Source organism: Canis aureus, chromosome 16, assembly GCF_053574225.1.
Source record: "Canis aureus isolate CA01 chromosome 16, VMU_Caureus_v.1.0, whole genome shotgun sequence".
Taxonomy (NCBI): Eukaryota; Metazoa; Chordata; class Mammalia; order Carnivora; family Canidae; genus Canis; species Canis aureus.
The window spans coordinates 17,761,220-17,780,814 of NC_135626.1; the positions used below are offsets into that span (position 1 = coordinate 17,761,220).

At 35.7% G+C, this 19,595-nt stretch overlaps 1 protein-coding gene across 2 annotated transcripts in view; it reads left to right on the forward strand.

Annotated features, from left to right (window-relative positions):
- NUFIP2 (nuclear FMR1 interacting protein 2) overlaps nucleotides 1-19,456 on the forward strand; it is a 31,788-nt gene extending 12,332 nt beyond the window's left edge. Inside the window, exons 3-5 of one of the 2 annotated variants that reach the window (XM_077851936.1) lie at nucleotides 8,656-8,688; nucleotides 9,600-9,691; nucleotides 10,896-19,456. In XM_077851936.1, the coding sequence (XP_077708062.1) occupies nucleotides 8,656-8,688; nucleotides 9,600-9,691; nucleotides 10,896-10,910 (140 nt within the window). In that variant the 3' untranslated portion in view covers nucleotides 10,911-19,456. The remainder of the gene's footprint in view (nucleotides 1-8,655; nucleotides 8,689-9,599; nucleotides 9,692-10,895) is intronic. The other variant, XM_077851937.1, reaches the window with a different exon arrangement.
- The last annotated feature ends 139 nt before the right edge of the window (nucleotides 19,457-19,595 follow it).

A 19,595-nucleotide genomic window follows, 5' to 3' on the forward strand; every position in this document is an offset into this window, starting at 1 on the left:
ATCAGTTCATAGGGTAGATTGGAAGCCATTTTTCTGATGAATTTTTGGAATAGCCCAGGCAGAGAAATAACAAGATTTTTCCTTTTGTGTTTGCAGCCATAAGAATGTATTAGTTATCTGAAAATAAAGAAACGTTATTAGAAAAAAAAAAAAAGACTTCAGGTTTGGCAATGAGGAAGCTGATCTACCGGGTATGAGGAGATATGAGACAAGTTATGGTTAATCTGTCAAAGGGAAGGGGGAGTATGTATAAGGTTACTTTGGTTCACAGAAGGATCTGAATACTAATTTTTTTCTTTCAACACAATGCTGAAAAAAATATTTTCACCTTTACTGCATTTTATTATTACTGTGATGGTGGCATCACAGCTATCTTTCTCATAATCTTAGCAACAGGTGCCTGCTGATTTGACTGATTTCAGCCCTAGTTGAATTTCTTGTGAAATCCTTTTTTTCCCCCAGTGCTTACCAATTTTAGCATCCACGTTAGGATGCTTGATTTTTCATTATGTCTGTGAGTGCAATAGTAATGAATTTACTTTGGTGTTAGTCTGAAAGGTAACTTGTAAGGAATTTATAGAAGGTAAAATTTAACCCCCAGATTTTATTAGCTTACATCCTGTAGGTGAGGGAAGTAACCACCCATGCTATAAAAGCAGAAATTGTTGATTACTATCTTAGTAGTAGCAGTTGCGTTCTAAGCAACTTGAATTTTATATTTTTGCCTTAAAAGTAAACTAGATTAGAAATATAGCAGTAGCAATGAACCAGAATCCAAAAGCAAACCCTTAAGCTCCAAGTTTCTAATGTATGTATTTAGAGGTAGTTCAGACAGTTCTATTTAGTCTGGTTTGGTGTAGCTCCAAATTGGGAATATAAAGTTAAAATTGATGCAATGAAGAATTAAGCATCTGAAAAGGTGATGATTTCTAACTATTTCAGTCAAGTTTACTTGAACATAAGCTGTTATTGGGGTGCCTGGCTGGCTCAGTCAGTAGAGTATGCAACTCTAAGTCAGTCTCAGGTTGTGAGTTCCAGCACACCCTGAATGTGGGGCTCGAACTCAAAACCCTGAAGCCAAGAGTCGTACACTCCACTGACTGAGTCAGACAGATGCCCCTAAAAAAAAATTTTTTTTAAAGAAAATACAATGTTAACTCTATGGGTGTAGTTAAAATGGAAAATATCATGGAGAGAGATTCTGACTGCCTTCTTTGCAAAAGAATAGGGAGGCACAGAGGACTGGTTGGGAAAGGAAAATCAGAACAGCAAAACATGATGATGAGGTACCCAGTAATGGCTTGGTAATGGATTAGGAGGCAAGATCAGTGGTGAATTGATCTGGGGATTCTCAGTTGTGGGACTCCTCTTGTTTGGCCTTCTGTTTGATTTATTTCCTCTTTTGGGGAGAGATATGCTTAATGTTTGTTTTTTTAGATTTTTAAAAACTTATTTAGAGAGAGGGAGGGCGAGAGTGCATGTATGGGGGCAAAGGGAGAGGGAGACAGAATAGAATCTCAAGGATACTCTTATCAACACAGTCTGACTCAGAGCTCAATCCTTTGACCCCAAGATCATGACCTAAGCTGAAATCAAGTTGGGCTCCCAACCAACTGAGCAATGCAGGTGCCCTGAAACGTGCTTTTTAAAATGCTAAAAAAAAATTTTTTAAGTGTTATTTTTTGAGAGAGAGACAATGCGGGCCGTGGGGTGGAGAAGAGGAGAGAGAATCTTAGTTAGGCAGGCTTCTCACCCAGCAGGAAGCCTAAAGTGGGGCCCCATCTCACAACCCTGAGATCATGACCTGAGCTAAAATCAAGATTCAGATGCTTGGGGCACCTGGGTGGCTAAGTGGTTGAGCCTCTGCCTTCAGCTCAGGTCATGATCCAGGGTCCTGAGATTGAGTCCTACATCCAGCTCCCCTCAGGGAGCCTGCTTCTCCCTCTGCCTCTTTCTGTGTCTCTCATAAATAAGTAAATAAAATATTTTTTTTAAAAAGATTCAGATGCATAACCAACTGAGCCACCCAGGTGCCCCTTAAATGTTATGTTAAACTGGGACAGTATTCAATTTTAAAAGTAAAAAAGAATGAGCTTCAAGTTGGTTTTAACCCTCTTAGCTTTTTTTTTTTTTTTTTTTTTTTTTATTTATTTTTATTCATGATAGGCACACAGTGAGAGAGAGAGAGGCAGAGACACAGGCAGAGGGAGAAGCAGGCTCCATGCACCGGGAGCCTGATGTGGGATTCGATCCCGGATCTCCAGGATCGCGCCCTGGGCCAAAGGCAGGCGCCAAACCGCTGCGCCACCCAGGGATCCCTGACCCTCTTAGCTTTAGTCTTTTTCTTTGAAGAATTAAATGCTGAATTTTTGGTTGGACCATATGCAATTGCTGTTTTTACAGGTCAAAAAGGGTTGATTATCAATTTGAAAAGGGCTTAGTACTACTTTGTTATATTATTACTTCCTGACTGATTTAGGAGTAGTAATTTGTTCAAATATTTACATATTACACCAAGCTCTGTGCAAAGCAATTGTGATAAGCAGATGAAAAGAGGATTCATGTCATTAAGGAATTCAGTCTAATAGGGAAACATACATAAAAGGAAATATATGACTAGTGTGATGGCTCTGTAGAAAAATGTATGAAATGCATTTGGAACATAGAGAAACCCATAAGTGAGAGGTGGGGGCCAGTCAGGGAAGGCTAGTCAGGATTCGAAAGAGAAGTGGAAATTGGCTTATTTGTTGTACAAGGAAAGTCCTAACTATTTTGGGTGGAGGAAATGGAATAGTATTTGAACATGCTAGTCATTCAAAGTGATTCAAGGAAGGTGAGTGGTGCAAGTTAAAATAATCTTTAATTTAGTCATCTAATTTATTTTTGATATACAGCTGTGTCAAATGCTAGACGTGTTATACGAGATAAACAGATCTAGTCTCCCTGTAGACAGAATCTACTGAAATGTTTTGGTCCCTTTCAGGCTTATATTTATAGGGGGAGAGAATGATAGCTATGGTGTAGAAGGTAGAAAGTGAGGCCTAATTAAGGGCAAGAGAGGCCTGTTAAAAGATTACACTGCAGAAATGTTTGTAAGGTACCACTGGTTGAACCAGGCAGTGACATCTGGGTGGAGAAAAAGAGGGTGACTAGAAAGTTTAAAATGTCTTAACTGTAAGAATTGCAGTAATTGAACGCTCCCTCCCTATATTCTCTAATTTGCATTTTCTTGACTACTCCCTTTCTTGCCCTTTTTTTTTCTTTTCTTTTCTGTTCTTTTTTTTTTTTTTTTTTGTATATTCAATATCACTAATTCTTCGGATATAAAACTGAATTCATTTTTTTCCCAAACCCTAATTGTTAGGTTATGGATCCTATCCCTAACATACTCAGTTTTCCTTTTATCTGTAATACAACTGTCCTAATTTCTTCACTTTTGCAGTAACATTTACTGGGCTCTTTCTCTGTATAGTAGTCCTACCTTTTCCGTGGTTTTGCTTTCCGTGGTTTCAGTTGCCTGAAATACATACATCCGCGGTTAGCTGCAGTCTGGAAGCAGATGATCCTTTTGAATTGTCAGAAGGTCAGTAGTAGCCTAATGCTATGTCACTGCCTATTGTCATTCATCTCCCATCATCTCATCGTGTGGGCATTTTTTCATCTCATCACAAGAAGAATGGTAAGTACAGTATAATTAAGATATTTGAGAGATACCACACTCAAATAACTTTTTTTTACACTGTTATAATGGTTCTATTTTATTGTTAATCTCTTACTGTGCCTAATTTATAAATTAAGCCTTGTCATAGGCATGTATGTATAGGGAGAAGTATACGTAGGGTTTGGTAACTATTTGTAGTTGTAGGCATCCACTGTATGTGGGTGGGTGTTAGAACCTATCTACTGAAGATAAGGGGGGAGGAGACTACTATATTATCACTTCATCCATACTCTTCAGTTACCTCAATCATTACTAACATTGAGTACAATAATCTCAGATATTTTCAGTTGCTCCCCTTTACCTATTTGATTTAAATAGTAAACTTTGCGCCTTTGTGCTGTCCTCCGAATAGCAGAGTAGCATTTATATTTGTGTAAATCTTTCTTTCCTTCTTGGTGACTTTTAGCTCTGTTCCCTGAATAGTATGCTTCGTCTAAATCTTTTTGTCTTAGTGACATCCAGCCTTAGTAAATTAATTGTGACCACCAAAGCATAGGGCAGTAAACTTTTCATATGAATGCCCAGATAGTAAATATTTTAGGGTTTGTGAGCCATAGGGTTGGTCTCTCCTTGCAATTCTAGTTACTTGATTCTGCCTTATACACAAAAACAGCTAAGGGTAATAATAGAAAATGGGTATGGCTCTGTTCAAAGAAAACTTGATTTGTAAAAACAGGCAATGGGTAGATAACAGTTTATCGACCTCTGCTTATCATACCTCATACTTTAATAGCATCAAGCTTTGTTCATGCTGATGCTTCTATCTAGAAAAGCTGTTTCTTCTACTAAGCTTGCAGAAGCAGAGCCTTTCTGGTTTCACATCTGTATCTCTAGCCCCTAACTAGTACTTTTTTTTTTTTTAAGACTTTTTATTTGAGGATGGGATTGCAGGGGTGTGTGCATGAACAGGGGGAGGGAGAAGCAGATTCCTCACTGAGCAGGAACCCTAACTCTGGGCTCCATCCCTGGACCTGGAGATCATGCTGGGGAGCCACCCCAGCACCCCTAAATAGTAGTTTTTAATCCACTTGGAATTTAGATCTTGTAGGTAATTGGACATCTACAGGGAGCATTGTGAAAGGGAGCTACATAGGAAGTCTGCTTTAGAAAATTAAATGTTTAATTTTATTTACTGATGAGGTGCCATAACTATTTGAAATTTTTTATATTTTAAAATTTGGGTGGTGGCAGTCTAAATTACAGAATTTTAACAATTGCCTACTCTGGTGTATGTATGCTTTTTTTTTTTTTTTTTTTACTCTGGTATATTTTAAAAGCAGAAACCTTCACTTATGTTAGCAAATTTGGTCCTGTGGCCATTTCTCAATAACTACTTGAGTAATTGGGTGCTGGGATCCAACTCTAAAAAGAACTGGAAGTAAAAGACCTTGTGGTGGGGGGCAAGGGCAGTATTAAAAGTAGAAAGATTGGGATCCCTGGGTGGCGCAGCAGTTTGGCGCCTGCCTTTGGCCCAGGGCGCGATCCTGGAGACCTGGGATCGAATCCCACATCAGGCTCCCGGTGCATGGAGCCTGCTTCTCCCTCTGCCTATGTCTCTGCCTCTCTCTCTCTCTCTCTGTGACTATCATAAATAAATAAAAATTAAAAATAAAATAAAATAAATAAAATAAAATAAAATCATTGTCTTTAAAAAAAAGTAGAAAGATTAATTACTATATTTTGAGTTTGTATAGTTGAATGTGCCTTATTTTGTTCTGCTTCTCTTGTGTAGTTAAAACAATTACACAAAGTAACTGGTTTTGTATTTAGAATCTTGATGGAGACTTCTGGAACTTAAAAGAGTGCTAATTTCTTCTATATTCTCTATCAATAGCTTCTTTTTAGTCTTATGGTTGTTTAGGCATAGCATGTAATCATCCAAATAATACTTATTTTCCCTTTCTGATCTTCAGTTGAGTTTCAAGGTAACTTGAAATTCTAATTAAGGGCATCAGGTTGTTGGGCAACCCGGGTGGCTCAGTGGTTTAGCGCTGCCTTCAGCCAAGGGTGTGATCCTGGAGACCTGGGATCGAGTCCCACGTCGGGCTCCCTGAATGGAGCCTGCTTCTCCCTCTGCCTGTGTCTGTGCTTCTTTCTCTGAGTCTCTCATGAATAAATAAATAAAATCTTTAAAAAAAAAAAAAAAAGACATCAGGTTTTTACTAGTAACAGAAGTATTTAATGTTAAACAACTGGAATGAGAGTTGCATTCATTTTTCTTTTCAGCACTTCAGATCATGCTGATTCATTTCTTGGCTAGAAGTTGGGTTGGCTCATGGCTAATTTTTTAGCCAGGTCCTACATCCCTTTCCCCTCCTCAAAAAACATAATCAAATTTACTACTCCAGAGCCCTTATTTGAGTGTAATAAAACTTTGTTACCAGAAATCATTTAAAATCTTTGTGTTTAAAAAAAAAATCTTTGTGTTTAAAATCTAAAGCTGAATGTTCTGGATTAAGCTAAGGAAAGGACACTGAGTGGTTGCAAATAGTTACTTTTGTCTTTAAAATGTGTTTATTTGCTTTTAAAGTACTATAGTTTTTACAGTGACTCTTCCGTATAGTCCTCCCTCCCGTCTCTCCTGCCAAAAAGGGAGGGGAAAGAGGCAGGTTGACAACAGTTTGTGGGGGACAACAAAAGGAAATGTTATAGCATCAATGGGCCAAAATTAAAAGTTTTGTTTTTCTCAACATACAACTAAATATACATTTATCTTTACTATTAAGTAGACTTAACAATAATGGGGCATCAAGTAATACAGACTTCAGGAATTTATTTGTTGCAAAATGTGAGTTCTCTACTTCGCTAAAAGAAAAAAATGTGTTGGATTAAAATTTTTGAAGTCCGTTCAACTAAGGAAAGCCTTACCTTTGGACTTCTTCACATAAGCCATTCTGAGGTACAGACATGTATAGGATAACAGCTCTAATGACCATTTCAACTATTCCTAATTGTCTGAAACTAATAGAATTAGAAATTATATTAGAGTGATAGATACGAGTGTCATGGGTAGAATAGCCTTCCCGATATTTATTCTTTTTCCCAGATTAGATTGATCATAATTCTCTCCCCTGCTTAGACCTAGGAGATGGGTTTTCCTGCCATTCTTTGGGTATCCAGTGATTTAAAGCCCATAGGTGGCATCCATCTAAGCTCTTAGACCAAGTGACAGCTAGTATATTATTTCTCAGTCTTTGTTTAATCAGGCAATTGTTGTGCTAACTTGAATGCAATTTTATCTGGATAATTACTTTGATTATTTTGAATAATTAACCTATTTATTGTTCCAAACATCCAAATCTGATAAATTTTCAAAACTTAAAAGTTTTTTAGGAGTGAATTTTTCTTTTTTAAGATTTTATTTATTTTTCATGAGAGACATAGTGAGAGGCAGAGAGAGAAGCAGGCTCCGTGTAGGGAGCCTGATATGGGATTCGACCCCAGGATCATGCCCTGAGCCAAAGGCAGATGCTCAAACCACTGAGCCACCCAGGCATCACTTTTAGGAGTGAATTTGTTGGAAATAGAGGAGAGTAGGGAGAATGTGATCTACCTACCATTCTCTACCTCCAACCACAAACAATAAAGTAATAATTTGGGATTTATATACTATTAGGCCTAGGGAGAGATTATGTTGTACTTTAACTGTAACCCACGTCCAGATATATCCTATCTTCATGAGCTCTAGTTTTACTTACTTTTTAATTAGAATTAGCTGCTGGTAAACTATATGAAATACAGTTACACAAAATCCAGTTATACAGAATAAAGGTACTTTTTTGTCTTTTCAGAATGGCAGTTGGATGGCCATGGGAAGAGTACTTACTCTCAGTCCTAGTTATAGTTCATTCCTGTTACTGTGTAGTCTTTGTTTACATTGTAAACCTAGTGGGTATTTCCTTTCAAGGTATTGTAGTTCCTATTTCCTGTTCTTTGGTTCTTGTGGTATGGTGGTCATCTACTGTCTTATTCATCAAACCTTCAAATAAGCCCTCTGTACAGCTTTCTGGAATGCTTCCAGATAGAATTTTTTTTGCCTTTTCTCTGTATGTCACTATAGTTTGGTCTTGCACATATTTTCTTTACTGTAAGATATCAAAGTAAGCACATTAGGATCACATTTGAATGGAATTGGAGCAAATGAGAATCGTGTTTACTAATAAATGGGTATGGATTGGCATTTTGACCTTATGGATTAAAAATAAAGAGTAGGTGTAGTTTGAAGAACAGAACCACTTGCCTATAGCAAAGAGTTAAGTAAAATTTTAATAAGGCATTTTAAGCATCATGCTTAATCAAATTTGAATGCTTCATTCAGAAAATTTAGGGTTATAACCCATGGGTTATGATGGGTTGCCAAAAAATACTATTAAAATGTTTTTAATAACAATGAGCTGTTACAAGAAATATTTAATCTATAGCATGCTTCAGCATATCTTTGCTATTTTAATAGACAGAATTGCTCTCCTGGTAGTTTGATTTCAGATAATAATTGACTTTGTATAACCAATTTAAGGCAATCTGAAAGACATTTCTTAAGAATTCCAAGAGATTAATTAAGAGTCACCACTCAATCTTTATCTAAGATTTAGTAGAACTGTGCTGTTTCAACCCTACCTTCAGGCCAGCAATAACCAGTCTAGATTTTTTAGGTTTTTCTTTTTTTTTTTTTTTTTAAAGGTTTTATTTATTTATTCATGAGAGACAGAGAGAGAGGTACAGAGACACAGGCAGAGGGAGAAGCAGGCCCCATGCAGGGAGCCCGACATGGGACTCGATTCCGGGTCTCCAGGATCAGGCCCTGGGCTGAAGGCGGCGCTAAACTGCTGAGCCACCGGGCCTGCCCGATTTTTTTAGGTTTAAAGTGAAAAGTGTAGCTTTAAATTTTGCTCTGTAAAACTTAGCATATAAATTTTTTTTTTTTTCCTTTGCAGAAATGGAATCTGTTTGGAATTTGCAGAAGCAAGGTAAGAATGGTTAGGTTACCTAAAATGTTAGTACTAATGACTAGTGTATGTTTGGGTGGGAATAATCTAGTGTTATTTCACTAAGTGACTAGGCTTTGTATTTTGAATTATTTAATAAATGCAGTTAAAAGACATGGCTGCTATACCAGGATTGCTAAGGATGGAGTAATAACACTGTAAGTGAAAAGAGTATATGAAAATAGTCTTCATCTTCTAGGTGAAGAACATGAATTTTTTCCCCTCTGATGATGAAAGTAAGACAGAACATAAATACTTTTAATATAGGAAACCAGCATAAATGTTTCCACTTATAGTCAGTCTTTATCTTATTTGTGGTAGACAAGTGGTAGCCTGAACTGAAATAGTTCAGAAAAATATTAGCTTTTTTTTTTATTATTATTAGCTGTTTTAGACTAGCCTCATTTGTGCTTCAAAGTAATAGATGGTTAAAAATCTAAAGAGCAAAGTAGCTTCCTTCACGAACCACATGTATAAGACATGAATAGTAGGAAGGCGGAGGGACTGAATGATCCACATCTGAATTGTTAAGAATTTTCAAAAAATTTACATTGCTTATCCTCATTATTGTGTGCTTTTCCAAATATATTAAAATGCAGTAGCTGTGGAATACCCGAAATAAAGTTAAGTGTCAGTCTCGAGAAATAGTCACTAATAGAATTGGGCTTTTAGAATCCTGACTGAATTGCATCCATTTCCATCCACTTTGCTAGCTAATACAAGTGAGCTCACTATGTAGCTAGCAAGTGGCAAAATTAAATGTAGGTTTCCTTGGGGGCGCCTGGCTGGCTCACTTGGAAGAACAGGAGACTCTTGATCGGGGTTGTGAATTAGAGCCCCACATAGGGTATAGAGATTACTTTAAAAATAAAATCTTTTTTTTTTTTTAAAAGTAGGTTTCCCTGATTTCCCAGCATTGCTCCTCCTTCCATCTCCCTTGTACTTAGGGCAGGTCTTACTTGTCCAACACAGCTGTGGTCTGAAGGTAACTAGCAAGATCTTATTTTGAGTTTCTTTCTGTGTGCCTTATTCAAAGGAAAATGAAAAAAAGGTAGACTAGAAAATAATATCTGCAAAAGTAGACATCCCTATATTTACTGTAAAATGGTTATTAACTATTTAGAATGAGCATTATCTTCATAGCAGGTTGTTATAGGGTGGCTATTGTAGTCCTAGAAAGGATATTATCTCTGCACTAAATTAGATTGACTCAGGCTGAGGTGAGCTTGAGATCTTTATTACTATTTTTAGGCCTTTATACTTTTCCATTAAGTGACAAGTTTTATTAGTTTCCTATTTTTTATTAAAAGCATGTGTTTTTTTTTTTAAGTTCTTATGATAGGTAGAAATGGTACATAATAAAATTACTGCCTCTCTTGAAGAAGGAAGCATATAGCTAAATAATTGGGATTTAGAGTAACATTGGAATCTTTATTTATACATGTTGCTGAGAAATGGGAAATTTGGAGGAAGGAAGAAATATGTCATGATTAGGACTGAACTTCCAGTTCTGGCCAAACTTAACCTGAAGTGTTTGGTGCTAGATGTCACTTGAACAGTTCCTTACTAGACATTCCACACAGGTTAAATTAAATTTTGACTTCATTTTATTGAAAAGAACAAAAAAAAAAAATCCAAGTATTTGTTTTAGTATTGAATTATTGACAATTTAATAAGGCTTTTATAATTGGGAGAAACACATAAACCCTTGTCACTTGTCAACTGAACTCAACCCCTTTCTAATCCATAGGAGTTGAAGCCCTCACTGGCTAGAGAACCCTGTTCTGGAAATCCTTTGGGATGTCAAACTATTGGGTTGTGGAAAAGTAGATCATTTATGTATTAATACAAAGAAGTCTTTATTTTTTAATTTTTTAGGGGTAGAGGACAGAGGAAGAGAGAGAGAATCCTAAGCATGCTTCACACCCATTACAGAGCCCAACATGGAGCCCAATGCAGGGCTTGATTTCAACCCTGACATGACCTGAGACAAAATTGAGTTAGGTAGAACCTGACACTTAACTAACTGAGCCACCCAGGCGCCCCAAAGAAGTGGTCTTTAATTTGTGTTTATATAAAAGGAGCCAACTAAAATGATGATGGTTATTTAAGATTTGTTATTTGGAATATGGGCATTTTGGCATTTCAGATCTCAGTTTTATTTATGTATTTTTTAACCTTCTCCCCAGATCCCAAAAGGATAATCACTTACAATGAAGCCATGGATAGTCCAGATCAATGAAGGACCAGACTGCCTATTTGTAACCTTTCTGCAGCATTAGAGCCACCGTTCATGGGGGACACAAGGCTTTTATGCTCCTAGATCTTCAACGCAGCAGAGGAACCATAAGTAGAATCACAGGATAATATATACAAATATATATATATACATATATATATATAGTTATTTAAAAAAAAAGGCAACTGAAAGTAATTAGACTTCTTAAGGAATCAAATTTATTTCAAGAGACTACACATGGTTATTTAATCTCCGGTACTGAATAGTTTTTTTTTTTTTTTCTTTTTTCTTTTGTTAATTTTTGTTTTTAAGTGTGAATGCAAGTGATTAATGAATACAGACTTATTAACAAGCGTGGTTCTAAAGTTCCTGCTGTCATCAACTTGGGCAAGAAATGACCCACTGGAAAGGCAAATCCACTTTTAAAAGATCTGTATCTTGTTCTGTGACTAAAGTGATACACTAATCACGGGGAACCCAGAATGATTCAACATTTTCCCCCCACTCCTCCCTTGATCTTTTGGTTATACTTTGAGCCCTGCGAGAATGCTGGATAAATGCCTTGAAGTTTGCAGGGGTGTATTTTTTTAGCGAATATGATTTGCATGTCTTGCCAGGAGTTAAGCAGCCTCTGTGGGGTGTTGGGGAAATTCTTTCTTTCTTTTCCTTTTATTTTTTGTGGGGTGGGCTTAGGGGAGGGCATTGAAGTTCTATAATTCTGGAATAGTTGATGGTACATAGTTCACTTGGCTTTGGTTACATGGACTTTAACAAGTGAAGAATCCATGAATGTCATTTGAAGAAAAGTTACAGAACAAACAATTGGCTTTAGATATTTAATATGAAAAAATATTCCTTTGCCCATATTTTAATGTAATTGTATAAGTGGGAGCAAAAATATATTCTGCTTTTCAACTGTAGGTGCTCCAGACTTGCTCTCTGTCACTAACACTAAATGTGCTGTTTTCCTTGTTTTTCATTGAACATCTAAAGAGAAACTTCTGTACCTTTCTGTAAATTCTTTTAGTTTTCAGAAAATTCTAAAAGGGGAAGAAAAATTTCCATGAAAATTATAAAACTTTTCATGTTTTTAGCCAGTGAGGAGGAGGTAATAAACCCTACCTATAGAAGGTGTGTTTTCATGCAAACTATACTTCTGAGCTTATTAGCTTCTAATTATATCTTAATAAATATATTTTATTACTAGAGCAAAATGGGTTTTTTAAGGAAAATAATGTGAAATTCTGGAAATTTTCTTTTGGGCAGAGAGGAGCATTAGCCCTGTCTTATCATCACATTGCCATCCTGTTGCACTGCAGCTTGTATATAGCATGCTAAAATAAATTTTCTTGTGTGTGTGCAGAAATTAAGGGTCCAGTTTAAGATTGAGTGATGTTAGTGGCATAAAAACAAGTTCTCTGGCCTGACATAACATCCCATCACATCTCTCTCTCTCTCTCTCTCTCACACACACACACACACACACACACACACAGAAATTAGTATATCCATGTATGTCAAATACAGGTTAAAATAGCAGGGCATTTATATAGAGAGGTGTAGTCTTCTAATAAAAGTAGACTGGATCCCCTGGGGTGTTTGGAGGAGAGGGTACCTACTTCTGCTCAAACCCTTTGCTTAAGAAATGTCCAATTTTGAGTGACTGTAGTATGGATGAGTTTTCTTGTTTTGTTGATTATTTGAGACTTTTAACATGTAGTTTGTGAAAGAAGCTATTGGACTCCACATAGAGTAGAGAAAATATCTTCAGTCTGGATTTCTGCCCTGCTTAGATTTTAAAAGTATAAGCATGGATTGCCAATTCCATTTGATGTAAACAAAACTTTTTATACATAATATATATATATAATAACTTATTGTATCAGTCCAGGTTCAGAAACTTGTGGTAGGCCAGTTCCAGATAGTTTCATTTCACCTGTAAACTGTATCACTTTTACTGATATTGTAATTTTCAAATGTATAATATGTTTACAGATGTGCCCTGCATTTAGTCTGCCTTGTTCCTATTTTGATTTTTGTTGAGTCTCCTGCCTGCTTGCCAAAAGCTAGGATGCTTCAGGCCCATGTACAATTGAAAGCAGAGGCATCCTTGAGCTTTAAAGCATTGAACAAACTGGAAAATGCAACATACCACATACTGAAGTGAAAGAAGTCTGTGTTTTTGTGTTTTTTTTTTTTAATAAAAATTTTCAAAAAGTTAAAAAAAAAGATATAAGGTTGATTAAAGGACAAAAAAGGCTCCAGTTTGTTTTATAGGTTTTAAAGTTCTGCTGTGTGTTCAATTGCCTTGTGTAACCACTTGTCGCCTTAGGGCCAGATTTCCCCCTCACCTCCTCCCCTTCTTTTTTTTTTTAACGTCCATTTTGCTTGCCTGGAATTTAAAAGCTCTTCTGTCTCACAACTCACAAGAAACTTTCTGGGTTTGTGACATAGAGGTTGAATGAATATAAATTTAAAAAGGAAAAAACCCCAGCCCCCATCTAATTGGGCTTTTTAATTTAGAAGCAACACTTAAAAATATCTTTAGAAATATGTTTTTCCTACTTCCCTTCCATATCCCTCAGGCCTCCATGTTTAGAGAAGCCAAAAAGAGAATGTATCCCTTACCTGTTTGTCCAAAGGTTTTTGAGAGTTCACTTCTAAATGAAACAATGCAACATTTCACCTTGATTTTCTCCACTGAAATTTCCTTGATTATATGGTTAGAGGTATATAGTTAGGAATGTCTTTCTGGGAACCCTAGTGCCCCATCATATTATTCGTCAGTATTTTTGGGCATTGGGTTAATGGACTTAATTGCCTAGGTACAAGCAGGACTTTGGGACAAATCTCCTTTATGCTGTTTGGTAACACTTAACTCTACTTGTCGCAATCTTTCTCCTTAGGTCCTCACACAATTCCTTACAGAGCACTTATTAAAAAAAATCTTAAGAGTTGATCTGTTTTCTGATTATTTTTGTGTAAGCTTCTAAACAAACTTCAGCTGTGATTAATTTAGCACATTTAAATAACATTAATGTGTTATTGTTTGGTATAAAGAATTTTTCTTCAACTCAGAGTATTAGTACTGTAGCATAAACCAAATACAGTCTAGAGGGGGTTTTTAACATCCCTCCATTATAAAGACTGAAAAAGGAGTGTGTGTGTGTGTGTGTGTGTGTGTGTGTGTGTGTGGTGTGTATGTGTGAGGGACAGAGGGAGATAGTAAAAATTAGTAAATGAATGTGTGTAAGACTTAGTATTCAGAGAATGAACTTGTATTTATTTTGTGCCATTTGTTTTCATTACACAGAATAAAAGTCAGGTGGTTTTAATCCTTAAAAGGGTAGTATTTGAAAAATGGCACTAAGAATGAAATCATGACCTATTTTTTTAATAGCTATGAAGATACTAATTATGGGTGAAGATTTCTTTTTAAATCTGTCTTGATTGTAGGCTTCTGTGTCACATACCACTCTTGTAGATGTCTTGAATAATTCCCCCTTCCCCACAAAAGACAGGGTGTATTTATCTTTCTCTTTATTCACCCCCACCTTGCTGAACTGAAGTTAATTGCATAGCCTTTCCTCTGACTTTCTTAGAAATGAACTTTCACATAAAATATATATACAGCATCTGTAGTTAGCCCTTCCTCCTTTCTGGGAGGGGTTAGACAATAATTAGGAATTTGTTAGTGCCAGTTTGTTTTTTTCTTGGAATAAATGGCTGGAGAAATTATCTCCATTTTAGAATTTTGCTGTTCTCCTTAATCATCTGCTTACCTAGTCATTGAAAATTGCAAAAACTTGATAAAGGAAAAAAAAAAGTGCTGCATTGGTTTTTCAAATAAGTTTCTAGGGAAATACAGCAAATCTCATGAATATTGTCCACAACACAAAATGTGTTTCTTTACAAAACATTACATAGCAGCAGTAGTTTCATACTTGGTTGTTAGTCTTGTTGCTAACCCAATTGGAGGCATCTAATGGTTTATCTTCTGAAAACTTTTAAACACAAAAAGCCATTTAGTGTGAAATTTTATGTCCTACCCAATGGCCACAGGCAAGGAAAACTGGAAGAGGACTTTGATTTAAAGTTGTAAGTAAGGAGGAAGTCATTCTGTCAAGGCTTTCTTCAGAGAAGTAGATGTAAAAGTCCCATTTCCAAGGATTAGGAGTATAGTTATGCCACTGGGCTATATCCTCGACACATGATCCTTGTATACCTATGCTAACTGCAAAAGACTATAGTAGGATGTATTATGGACAATTTTTATGATCACATCTGTTGATGGTGTACTAATTGAATTAGATTCTGATTGGGCAGTGTCCTTTAATAGTCCTACCCATAATCAAACTGCTACATTTTGAAAGAGGATAGGATTTGCTCATCTTTTCTCTCCAGAGTATTGATACTTATTTAAATAAGGGGAGGGGCAGAGAGTAAGATTAGAAGTATGTTTAATAGCTGCTCTGAGTTTACAGATACATAGGTTATCTTTAGTTCTTAATACTGATGTTATTTTTATTAATGTGGCTAATCAACAGAGCACCAGGATTTTATGGTGACAAAGATGGGCTTATGCTTTGAGTATCTTAAAATATTTCTTTTTAAATATACCTAAATCTGTTTGGCTGCGTGAGAGCCAGGACCACCTTGGGTTGGTTTAAAGAATGAAATCATTGGTTCCCCTCAAATGCACTGCTTTACTGAGTTTTAAATTTCACACTGTTTTGCTACTCATTAAGAATAAATAGAATTTTAAGTTGTCTGCATAATAGAAACACCCAGTGAAGCATGAATGGTGTGTTGCTTTTGCATTACTGGGAGTGTCCAATAGCAGTTAATAGAAACCTATGGAACAGCCATCCTCACGTGTGTTGGGATTGCTGATTCAAACTTCCCTATTTATCCACAAAATTTTGCTTATGTCCAGAGTTCTAAAGCCATTTTATAATACTGCAGTATCCCTTTTCTACAGCCTTACTAAAATAGCTACAAACATATTCCAATGCAGTATCCCTTTTCTACAGCCTTATTAAAATAGCTACAAACATTTTCCAATTCAGTTTCGCTTTCGTTGTATATCAAAGTTTTATTCTACAGACCAAGAAACCAACTTGAGGTAAATTACATAGCTTTCCATTTACCCTTTTTTCCTCAGGTGCTAAATAAAGGCTCCAAAAATGGATACTGCTTTAGTAATGTCTTTTATTCTTAAACATTTCTTTTGCTAGATGTAAAGATTTGGTGTTAACAAAAATGGTTTTAATATGTAAATATGAATGAATGCCTTTAGTTTGCCTGTTTGTCTATTAAGTCTGTTTCGTTTATCCTCAATAGAGGAGGATCCTTTCATAATCTTGAATACATTTCATTAGGAATTGTTGCATTAGGAATTTTTAGAGTGAAAATACAACTGTTTTCTGTCTTGGATTAATCCTGCTGCTGCTATGAGAAACTGAAAATCAAGAATGTGATGCACTTTTTACATTACTATATACCATACCTTTATAAGTTGCTTTGAATACCTTTACGGTAGCACAGCCACTAACAAAAGTGAATGAATTTAAAATTTTTCTTCAGGAGGGAATCAGTACAAATAAACTATTTATGGTATTGGCCTATGAAGGACAGTAACTTATGAAAATAAAAATTGTTAGTATTACACTTTTTGGCCTTAAAATGTCTTCTACTACTGAAAATCTTTTAAATCTTAGTTTTGTTTCTGTTCCCTCTCTCTGCCTCAAAAAGAGGATTTTGGAAGAATGGTTTAAAGGAAGTATCATTTGTTTGTTGCTGATTTATCTTTTAGAAAGAAAACAATTGTCTACTATATAAGTTGGGGACTTTCTTGTTTGTATACAGAGGAGAAATAATGCCATCCCGAGCCAGTCAGATTTAGTATAATCAAATCAATCAAAACTCAACTATTCTGCTTCTTTAGTGTATTTTTACTTAACAAAGATAAACTTTAGTAGGAATGCTACTTGACAAGAGGAAGTCATTTCTCAAGCACATACCCAAACTTGAAGGAGACTGAACCCAAAATAATGGAGGAAAAAACACCAAATGGGGTGGAGGAATATGAGAAAGATACGTGGTCCAAAGCTATCTGGTTATATTTTGATGTTGCCAATATTGCCAAGCCAAATTTTTAATTTGCTTATTTAATATGTTTGTTGGCCAGAGATCTATTTTTATATCAATGTGCCTTGCATGTATATTAAAAAAGTTTGGAAAGGCCATGTAGTAATGCCTAGGATAGTTGACGGTTCTTACCACCTCACTAATTTTTATGCAGTATGAAATGCTCATTCTATCGCCCAACTGGTGCTCTCTGTTTAAAGTTATAGGTCTTGTCACAAACTGGAACTATTTTATAAACTGGGGAAGTGATTTAATTTACTTTTTTTGTTGTTTCTTTTTTTGTTCTTAATCTGTTAGTGGCTGTTCTGTAGTGGGAAATAGTAAGAGGATTCTTCGCTCCCTTACCCTACCCCCTCAGCACCTTCTTCAAGTAATGTGATGACACCATTTCTTGTGTGCTTTGAAAAAAGTTTCAGCTTGCTGTCTCCTTTAGTGTTATAAAAAGGTGTTATAAAAAGCATTGTTTGCAAAATCTAGGGAGATAATGGAGTCCACTTTAATTTGGAATTCTATGTGAGCTATGATCCCAAGTTACTGGCTCTTTCCAACTTAAAAAAATATTGTAAAAGCACCTTGGCTTAGAAAATTTTAAGTATTTATGTCTGCAACAATTGTCTAAAAATAATGAACTGTGCAATTCTTGTCATTAAAAAAAGAAAAAAAAAAAAAGATCTGAACTCTCCCTAATGTGACTTGTTAGTTTCTTTGTATTTCCTGCCAGTGTAAATGTGAAAAGCTTTGCTTGCATTACGTTTTAGAAATGCATTTTGCACACTCGAATTTTGCTGAAGCTCCATGAAAAGGTTAGATCTAAGTAGATGAATAAAGCTATGCACATGTTTTGAAAATTTAATTTGTGTGTCATTACCAAAAGTGACCTATCCTTATTACTTTGCTGTTTTTAGCTTTACCATCTTTAGAAACATGGCTCAAAGTAATAGTTCTAGGCTAGTTCATCAGTAGAACTAGAAGAGAGGAAAACTGGCACCTATTTTAATAAACTTCAGTTTAAATGAGAGCTGGACTTGTATCTATTAAAGGGCTTTTCTTGAAACAGGGCAGTTTTATCAGCTTTACAAACTTCTGGATGCTCTCACTTCCTCGTGGAAACTTTGGTTTATTTGATCAAATAGAAATGGGAGGTAACTCAGATATGAGGGAAGGACCTTTGCCACATGGAGTTCTGTGACAATTCTGTGTTGTAAGCCTGGTTTAAAGGTAGGATAATCTTTTCCCTTTATTGCTTTAGCATATGTTTGGTTTTACTGAATGAATGACGAGATTATAATCATTCATCTATTTAAAGATCAAAGCACAGGTTATTTTAAAGATAATGTGTATCTTTTAAAAGTTGCCCAAGCGGATTAGAATAAAGTGAAGAAGTTGGGCGAATTTGGTTAAATTGCTGCAGTCTGCATGTACTAAATAGCTTTACTTCACATGTATGTGTACTTAAACAATTGTGTAGATGTACTGGCCAGGTTTGTCAAGTCATCTTTTAAAAGATTGTTTTGTAATCTACTTAGGACTTTTAGAGAAGAGGCTAAATAAGTTTAAGTAGAAGATAATATTAATGGTACTTTCCCCATGCTCCTAGATCTAAAAGAAATATTTCTGATTTGTAAGTTTTTTCCAATGTGTAGAAGAGGGTTACTTCTCTATCATCAAGTGTGCTTTTGATGTATGTTCTGTTGACTTTGAAAACAGCAAAAACCCTTCTTTCTGAAAGTGACCGTCAAAAACTAAATCTAGTAATCAAGATTGCAAAGGTAGCCCATCATGCCTGGCCTAAAAAGTAAAAAATGCAGGAGAGTAGTAGCGTCATCTTAAGTTGGCCATGGCTACTTCTCCGCGTCTGTCAGTAGTTCACTTATGTTCAGTGTTAGAACAAACATTGAAGGAGCAAAGTAATTTCTGTGTCTTGTGTGCATCAACACTTAGGAGCTGAGTTACCTCTTCTCGATCTGCGGGAAAGGATAATTGGACTATAATTATGTTGGAGGATATTTTTCTTTCCCTCTCCCAACTATTTTTTTTCAGTGTTTTTTTTTTGCCCAGTCAAAAAGATAGGCCTTTTCTAGATAAAAGAACAGTGGCCAGAAATTTACCCTTTTGCTAATTGCTTAGGTATTTGCCATAGCTGTTTCTGATGTCATGGATTCTGAGGAAGTGTCAGTTACATGATGATCTTCCTTTATTGATGTCTTACTCCATGTTCAGTGTTTTAAAAATATAAATTACAAACACTCAACATCCATACCCAGATTTACTTATTTTATCAGAAAAAAAACCTTGAGAAATTTGTAGATCAAATTAAGAGACAATAAGTGTACATTGTTGAATAAAAAATTTTAAAGTTTCTGAGGTGTTTGTGTTATCTTTTGTGTGCTTTTAAAAGTTATATACTGAAAACTAAGATTGTGGGATGTACAAATTAAGTCTTAAGTGTACCATGGTCATATGTCATTGATTTAAAACAAATCATACAGATGCTTAGAAT